Below are 9805 nucleotides of genomic sequence, written 5' to 3' on the forward strand. Positions count from 1 at the left end.
CATGGCACAAAAAAACTTAACTTAATCACGACAACCATATAACTCAAATCACGATAGAACTAGTCTGAACACAGCATAGCACAACACAAATTTATATTCCTACTAACCGAATTACATCTCTATAAATTATTTAAGAGAAATTTCATATCGCTTAACGAGTATCCAAAATTAGGTATACGCATCCGTTTTTTCAGATTCATCCTAGTAAATTCAATCCGCACAAGTTGGGTTAGAATTTTTTAAATCCGTAACTAATTACTGTTAATAAACATCCAATTTTTTTTGTGGTTTAGAGCATCTAAATTATATATCCAAAACTTTAGGAGGTCGATAATAAACATTTTTCGGAAGTAAAATGATATTTAAAGCATATTTCAACATTCAATCTAAAAAAATCGATTTTACATAAAAAAATATTATATAATAGAATTTGACATAATAAGATAATTAGTAATAACTAACAAAATACTTGTCAAAGGGCTCCTGAATTAAAGCATGCTTCTAAAATTAGTAAAAAATAATTTACTGTGTTGAATAACTTCCTGCCGAACCAAAAAAGTTACGGTACCTATTTGAATGATGGGTCTGCTTTAAAATTTGTGCCAGATTAAAACGGACGATGTATATCTCATTCTACATGATAGGGTACGCACTGGATTGAATCCCTTGATATATATAATAGCTTGTTTTGAAATTTTGATAATTATTAAAAATAAAACTTAAATCTGAAATTTAATAATCTAGACGTAATTTATAGAATGGACATATCATACATTAAAAAAATATGAGATTTAATGCATATATTATTATTCATTGGATAATTTGTATATTCCAATGATTTGAAATTAACAACACTTAATGATTCAACGAATACCTAATAAATCGCATGAATTTTAATTGATAATCTAACTATAGATGTAACAAAATACCTTTGAATTTCTTTTTAATTTTTAATTTTAATTAGTTTGAGAAAATATTATCAACGCTATCAACATGTATAAATCATTTTCAAGCAATCACTCCACGATATGACTTGTCATGCAATCAAGAAAATCAAACTTGTGGATTTTCCTAAAACCAAAACAATTACAATTTTTTGTTACTTACCAAAATTGAAAGAACTTATTTGCATTAGCAAAATTTACCAGAAGCACTAGCAAATGCGCCTTGAACAACTTGTGGGCACATCTTGCAAAAGCGTTCTGGAATTATAATTACCTTTACAAAATTACAGGTATGGCGCATCAGACGCACTCGGTGCGTGCGTCCTTTCTTCTTCTTATTATTTTTTTGAAACAGGAAAGTTTGTCCTTTTTTATTACCTTTACAAAACTAAGATCATGTCGACGCCATCGATCATTAATGCATAAGAAATGTAGTCTCTGCATGAAAATTAATACATTTGCTTGGTTAAATTCTCTATACGAACTTCATCAAATAGTGGGTTGGAGACTGCTGAGTAAAGAAAATTAGTCACGTTATTTTTGGTTCCATAAGTCAAGTTATGTGTGTCACATAACGTATTTATTCGCGTAATTTGTCTCTCTTTAATTGAATATGGTATCTTATGCAAACTGACTTGGTCACATTACGTATTACGTTATTAACTTCTTCAATATTGTTTCTTTATTTTAATTTATTTTGCAATTATTTTTTTATTCTTTGTATTTAGATGATTTCAGAATAGCAAAAAGTAAATTGCTATTCTGTATTTGGATGAAAAAAATAGATGTTCCGAATTATTGGGTTCGTTTGAATTAGCTCGCTATTATGCTATTTCATTGATTTGTCGAGTTAGTTATTGTTCTGAATCTTAAATTAGCTGCTAACCTCGCTATTTCATTGATTTTTTTTATATATTTGAACTAAAATAAACAATTTAATTAAGTGCAAATAATTACATTACGTTTAATTACACATGACATAATTATTATTCACCATTTTAATCACATCATTTAACACATTTTTTATAAAATATTCTGTAACGTGATCAAGTCATCACATATTTGAACATTTTTCAATGCGACACATAAGCATTCTAATGTTTAACGTTGAGGAAATATATATAGTAATGAAATATTTTATGTGGGTAAATCAACGTGACTTGGTCGTATATGGCCTACACTTGATCAGAGAATAGTTATACAGAACAAACTGAATATGAAAACAAATAAACAAATGAACCGGGACATAACAACCAGGAGGGATAGACAATAAAAAATAATAAGTCACCGCGCCTAGGTTGTAATTTTACATCTCACGAGTTGCAGGATTGTCCATAAATGCAAGATAAATTTCATTACGGCAATTGATCAGGAAAAAAAAAAAAAATCAAACGACATGTTTATTACTTTTATTTTAATATTGTATATTAAAAAGAAATGACGGCCTGTCGTCCATCCATTATCACATGTTCATCTAGAAGAAATCAGAGGCAGTTTAATATTCGTTCGATTTGCATTAATATTTGTACAAATAACTTTAACATTCATGCTGATCCAAGTACATGAGAATTAAAAAGCTGATTGAATTGGCCCCGACTGAACAACAGATCAACTTAATTTCGATGCTCATCGCCGACCCCCCACCCCCCCAAAAAAAAAAAAAAATAGAAATACCATAACAGGAATCTGGAAATTTTTTATTAATGTTGAACTCCCTAAATCGAAAATTTGTGTTTATAATAATAAAATTTCACCGAACTAATAAGAACTAAAATTTGAAATTTCGGCCATTGTTGAAATCTAGGAATTCTATAATGATATGTTTGGTTGCAATATTAGAATAGCTATAATAGCAAAATAACGTTTGTCTTATTATAATAAATTGTTCTGACTTTTTGTGAAATAGCTTGTTCTAATAAGATAAACAAATTTGATTTTCTATTCTAACTATTCTAAACCAACCAAACACCGAATAACTTATTTTAAAAAATAACCTATTCTCATTGTAACCAAACATACTCTAAGTATATTGCATTAAAAAAATAATATTATTTTTTAAGTTTTGAAAGTACAGCAATGACAACTTCAAAAAATTGACTAGATCAAAATTCCAACCTTTCAAAAATATATAAATTTCTCACTTTTGGTATGGAAGTTTTAATCCCAAGTCTTATTAAACTTTTTAATTTGTCTAATTTCGCATTTTCAAAAAAATATTGCTAATGACTTTTAGAATTAAAAACACTGACAATATCTTGTGTGATTTTTTAATGTATTCTGTAAATCTGACTGAACGGACGCATGTCTCATCAACAAAAAAATTACAAATATAAGATGAAAAATAAATCTGAATATGTGCGTTCAATTCAAAAATTTTACAAATATAAGATGATTTTTTTTCCGACCAAATGTATATATTTAATAAAAAACGCCCTTTTAACTTGTATGTTCAATTCAGATACAGTGGTATTAAATATTTAAAAAGTATATTTTTTTCAAATCGAAATGATTAAATTTTTCTGTTTCCCAAAAATTACGCCTCCAGCCATTATAGGATTAAAGTTGCTTTTTAGATCATTCGACTTTATAGCACTTTCTGTCCCCCATCATTTCTCTTTATACTGGCCTTCTCCATTATTTCAAAGTCGATGTTGCATTTCATCAACCATCACCGACCTTACGAGTTACGCCTTTCAATCATTTTGGTTAGACCCCTGAAGCAATCAACAATTTTGGTCTTCTTAAAAGGCAACTATAAAAGTAAAACCAATCCTTTTTTTATTCAGTTAGAGATCATTTATAAATATTTTTATTTACTCGGTGGGTGCATAATGTCATGTTTGATGAAATGACATGTGGACCCCAAGAAAACATCTGCTTTGACAATGACATGCGGACTCGGTCGTCAGTGACTTTACACCATTACCATAAATCCAATATAAGAGGATTTAGGCTCAAATTAGAAATATTCTTAGATCAAATATAAATATATAATTAATACGACAAATATTAGTTGTACTAGTTAATTGCTTGAGAAGTTGAGATAGATTGAAAGGAGATGCCTGAGACGTGTTGGTTGTGAATGTGCCGGCATGAACCTCAACTCCTTTGCGCGTTTTGACATATATACCCTTCTCTTTTAAAATTTCCATATGTCACAATCACTGAAAATAGAAGGGTAAAATAAGATAAATTAGGATCTAACAAAATGTCAAAATTGTGAAGCAGTTAATAGGAAAAATATTTCAGTATGTTATTTTACAGCACAGAGGACGCAAAATAATGTATTCCTTGTCAAAATTGTGAATAATTTCACGCGAAGTGGAAGATTCGTGGCAATTTCTTCTAACAAATAATGGATGCACGATTGTAAGGCAAATCGGACACCTAACAAAGAACAAGTCAACCCCCAAATTTATCACATACTGATTCTCTGTATCTCTTGGGTAACGCCAATCTCTGTAGTGGGTCGATTATCGACAGTGCTATAAAGTTCTAAAATTTATTATTCAGATATATTACGTATTATGTGCATCACAATACAAATATTTATAAAATAAATAAAAATTTCAATAATTTTATTAACAACATTGGATAATAATGTGTTTCCGTATAATTCGGCAAATTCAGAGCAAAAAGTAAATTAAAATAAAATAGATAAACATGGATATTTTATTAGTAATATTGTAATACCGTATGTATGGATCTATAAGAAGATAAATGATTTGGAACGTGGGGTACCGTACCAAACGAATTAGGTCAGGTAATGTTTAATGGTCTAATAATTGCTCGGAAAGTGGTGATCATCTTTCCTGGAACAAAGGAAGAGAGACATTTTGATGAACATTGCATCAATAAAGCACAGCAAAGCAAGTCAAAGATTTCAATTGTGCATGCATTCCTCAAACTAGGTTTGTTTTATCAAACCAGAGGATGATCATAATAATATAGAACAATGAAAACATTATCCTTCCGAATTTTGAGCTGATTGAAGTAAATATAAATAAAATAATTTCCAGCATCCACCTGTTTTTACTGTATTTTTATATCACCCATTTGTGATAGCCATAAAGGTTGTGATATTTTTTGAAAAAAAAAATAGGCCGATCAAACATGATATACAAGAATCTGAATCCCCTGAGATAATTCAACTTTTAAATTGATATGTACAAAAATCTGAACCGTTCATCACGAATTTTGAAGCAACTCATTTCATATTAATACACCTCCGTACATCTAAAATAGGCACCGTTTAAAATCTGACCCATAAATCCATCAACTCAAAAGTTGAGTTATCTCATAGGATATGCTTCCCATATACAAAGGAGCCCATAGAGGATCAGTATACGGTATCCAGGTATCCTTATATAAGAACACATTCATCAATTAGATGATTTAGATCAGACTTAGAGTTAATTTTTTATGAAGAGTATATTCCATAATTTAACTGAAACATCTAATATATATCGCATATAAGCATTTCGTAAATTATATCTTCCTTTGGCAATTTGGTTTACAGCGCAATTTTTAAAATTAATTGGGTCAGAAGGTCCAATTATCCGTTAAATAGGCTTGCTCAAGTTTGAACGACTCTTAGGCTCTTAGCCAGCCCATATAAATCACAAAAACAGGCTTTCGCAGTATTGAGCGATTTTAGTTCAAACCTTCTTTCTTCTCTGTTATCATATATATGCCTCTTGCGTTTGTGTATATGAGATTATGAATGCATTCCTCAAACTAGGTTGCACTAAGTCTGCAAATGTAATCAATATCAAAATTGAAAGAGCCACTGTTGTTTATATAACATACAAAAAATCACCAAAACAACATCGTTCACAACTTCACATTGTAAGGGCTAGTGAACTGCACACACATAATATTATCTGAGAAAATTGACCATTTATTACTTAAATGCCCTTTAGTTCAAACAATTTGGTTAATTTTGGATTGGAAAATGTCAAGAGTATTTCAGTACATGGAATTCCATTTCAGATGTGTTAGAGTTTGTTCAATCGCTGCCTCAATTAATAAAACAACATTTTTGTTGATAAGTGTGCATTATGTTGATGCATTTGGGACCATAGGAATGAATTGTGTTTCTTGAAGTGAAAACTTATGTTATTAAACTAATAAAGCATAAGTATAACTAATTATTTCTATTATTTCTTATTGGTTAGGTGATGCAGTTGAGAGGTTTAAAGAAGAAATGGCTGAGTGGATTACTGAGAACACCGACTGCATTTCATTCAAGTCTACAAGGAAGTTATTATGGTGGTGTTGGATGAGGATTAGACAGAAGAAGACTAAGGACACAGACTTTAAGGAGAGATTGACATTTTGAGATATTTTTGTATAAAATGTAGTTTATCTGTTATTAGAACAACCTGATATGGTATCTTAAAAAGATGCCTGGAAGCTATGTACTCAAATTTGTATACTAACATGCTTTTGTTTGTTTACTGGTAAATTTAGAGTAGCTTAAACATAATAGTTGCAAGGTACTTTCTACTTTCTTCATTAAACAAGCTATATGTCTTTTATCAAAAAAATAACAACCCACTTTAAACCTAACTTATTAATCAGAAATATTTGAACTGAAATAAAGAATATTTCAACCCAAATCTTTTTATATATCTGAGCAAGTCCGAGTTAAAAATCTGTGTGTTCATCTAATAGATACTTAATATCAAGTAATTTCATTTAAATGGAGAGTTATGATGCTATGGACGTTCAATGATGGGCCTGACATATGAAAAACGATTTTTGCGTCCATTGATGGCATTATTATATAATACTTAGTTATTCTTCCTAGCTATTGCTTCTTACAATCTTACATGTTAAATCTCCCCAAAATTTAGAAAAATGCCATCAACAATGAAAATCTGGCCTACTGGACACAAAGTCACAAACACACAAACTCTTTGTGGGCTGGAATTGATTAAATGTAATTAATTGTGTTCTTATGAAAAAGATGGTGCGCAACACCCTTGATGTGTAGAAAAAAATAATAATTGAATACTGACCGGATACTGGTAATATCATATTCCTATAGGTTTTTATTATTATTATTTTTTAATACAGATCGAATATTAAATAAATACATATACATATTAAATATTAAACGGATAATACAAATCAGATATTAAATTAATACAAGTATATGAAGTACCAATGTGGGTGCTTGATCTTGAACTGGTTATGTAATTTATTTTCCTGCTCAATGGAAATGGGCCTTTCGGCCTTTTTAAAAAAAAAAAAAAAAATGAATACAAGTACAAATATTCTATAATTCAAATCACTAATTTAAATATTGTAACAAAATAATAATATTATTTAATAACTTTTTTCTCATTACAAAAATAAAAAAATACAGATATAATTCGGATATTCAATCAAAGTATCAAACCATATTTTACACAATACGATTTGTTATATCTCACCAACCTTTGTGCATATCTACAAATCGAACCATCTTTTGTACCTTAACATTTGTTTTTATGTAAGAAGTAATCATTCCCGTACTTCACAAAACCATCTTCGCATGTTTGCATAGTTATCTTATCTGTGTTCTATTTGTCCTTATTTTACCAACTTCTTAAATAATCCAAAGGCAAATTGTTCATTTTCTAAACTTTATCTACGGTTTCGATTTTAGGCAGCAAGTACTTTACAACCTTTCAAGAGTAAATCTATGTTCACTGCCCCACTAGAGATTAATTCATCAAGACAAGTTATCAGTCCTGATACATTGTGTGTTGAATTATTTGTGTCTAGATTAATTTCACCAACTTGTAAGTTTATCCAATAGATATTACTTGTGTTTGTTCCTATATATATGTATCCAACTTCGTTCTTCTCTTCACTCAAACATTTTTTTCACATAGCAACAAGGACAGAGTAGCTATGGCATCTGTTTACTCTCTTCTCACTTTCTCTGTGTGTCTCTTGGTTATATTTCAAGGATGTGTGGCACAATTTCAATTTGGTGGCCAGAGCGCATGGCAGAGCTCCCGTGGGCTTGGGCCCGGTCAAAGGGCGTGCCATTTTGAGCAGCTCAGTGCACTCGAACCAACAGGACGTGTCCAATCGGAGGCGGGTATAACTGAATACTATGAAGAAAGCAACGAGCAGCTCCGCTGTGCTGGCTTGTCAGCATTTCGGCGTATTATTGAGCCAAGGGGCCTTCGATTGCCTGTGTACTCCAATACACCTTCACTTGTTTACATAACACAAGGTCAAGTCAATTTACCAATTGTTTATAAAAGTTAATGTATTGAATATTGATGTCATCAATACTTACTGATGAATTTATCAAATGCAGGGAGAGGATTGCTAGGCATAATATACACTGGCTGTCCCGAAACCTATCAATCTTTCGAGCAACAGTTTGAGCAACTAGGACAAGCGGGAGGAAGCCCGACACAAAGACCTAAGGACGAGCACCAAAAGGTTCATCGCTTCCGCGAGGGAGATGTAATCGCAATTCCAGCCGGTGTCACTCATTGGTGCTATAATGATGGCGACGTCCCTCTAGTTGCCGTCACTGTTTCTGACACTAGAAATAGTGCTAACCAGCTTGAGCCAAGACATAGGGTATGATTGTAAATGAAACAAAAAATTTAGCTAATTATTTTTTAGATGGAAATTTTTTTATGCTTTAAGAAGGCTGAGAAAATACTAATATGTAACTAATTAAAAAATAATGGCAGGAATTTTACCTTGCTGGAAGACATCAGAGCAGTCAATCCTACCAAGAGATCCAAGAAACAAAAAACAATGTTCTTAGTGGCTTTGAAACTCAATTATTGGCCGAAGCTCTCGGAGTGAACCCGGACCTTGCTAGAAGGCTCCAGAGCCAAGATGACCAGAGAGGTGAAATAGTTCGAGTAGAGCATGGGCTCCAGTTGCTGAGACCCACTAGGAGCCAAGAGGAGCAGGAACAACCAGAGGAGTATGAGACTGAAAGATATCCAGGGGAGATATATGGACAAGGGAAGCCACAGTACGGAGGTAACTTCTCCAACGGTCTTGACGAGAACTTTTGTGCATTGAAGATCCGATATAATATAAATGATCCAAATCATGCTGATATCTACAACCCGCAAGGTGGAAGAATCACTACACTCAATAGTCAAAAGCTTCCAATCCTCAACCTTGTTCAGCTTAGTGCAACAAGAGGAGTTCTCAAAAGGGTAAGAACATTATTTGAAACATGTTGTTTATAATTAATGTGAATTCTTAGCAAATTAATTATACAAATGTTTGGTTATAATATACCACATTTTAACAAATTGTAGAATGCATTGCTTTCTCCTTACTGGAACATCAATGCACATAGCTTGTTGTATGTGACCGGTGGTCTCGGAAGAGTTCAAATAGTCAACCACCAAGGTAGGACAGTATTTGACGGCCAGCTTCGCCAGAGGCAGCTATTACTGATCCCACAGAATTATGCAGTGCTGGTAAAAGCGAACCAACAACAGCAATTTGAGTGGGTCTCGTTCAAGACCAATCATAATTCCATGGTGAACCAGCTTGTTGGAAAGGCGTCTACTATCAGAGGCTTGCCATTGGATGTGATTAGAGCTTCTTACCGCCTTTCAATTGAACAAGCTAGGAGACTAAAATATAATAGGAGAGAGGAGTTCACAATTCTTACTCCTTGGTACACCGGGACTTATGAACAGCAGAGTGAGGAATATGTTCCCCAGTATAAGAGAGATGCCGATGTATCCCTTGCTCAAGTAATAGATAATTAAGAAGAGTGCATAAACCCTATTAGGAAAGGGTTGTTTTGAATGTTTGACATGTAATCTCTTTCTTGTGTGAAACAATAAAAGTGGTGTCTGTTTTTCTCTTTC

At 32.1% G+C, this 9805-nt stretch overlaps 1 protein-coding gene across 1 annotated transcript; it reads left to right on the plus strand.

Annotated features, from left to right (window-relative positions):
• Window positions 1-7847: 7847 nt before the first annotated feature.
• On the plus strand, window positions 7848-9805 carry LOC144558085 (cocosin 1-like). The gene is made up of 4 exons (XM_078306797.1): window positions 7848-8178; window positions 8266-8537; window positions 8654-9136; window positions 9242-9805. The coding sequence occupies exons 1-4, from the start codon at window positions 7848-7850 to the stop codon at window positions 9701-9703; spliced, it is 1548 nt and encodes a 515-aa protein (XP_078162923.1). The 3' UTR covers window positions 9704-9805.

The sequence above is a fragment of the Carex rostrata genome, chromosome 8 (genome assembly GCF_964058835.1).
Source record: "Carex rostrata chromosome 8, lpCarRost1.2, whole genome shotgun sequence".
In the NCBI taxonomy this organism is placed as follows: domain Eukaryota; kingdom Viridiplantae; phylum Streptophyta; class Magnoliopsida; order Poales; family Cyperaceae; genus Carex; species Carex rostrata.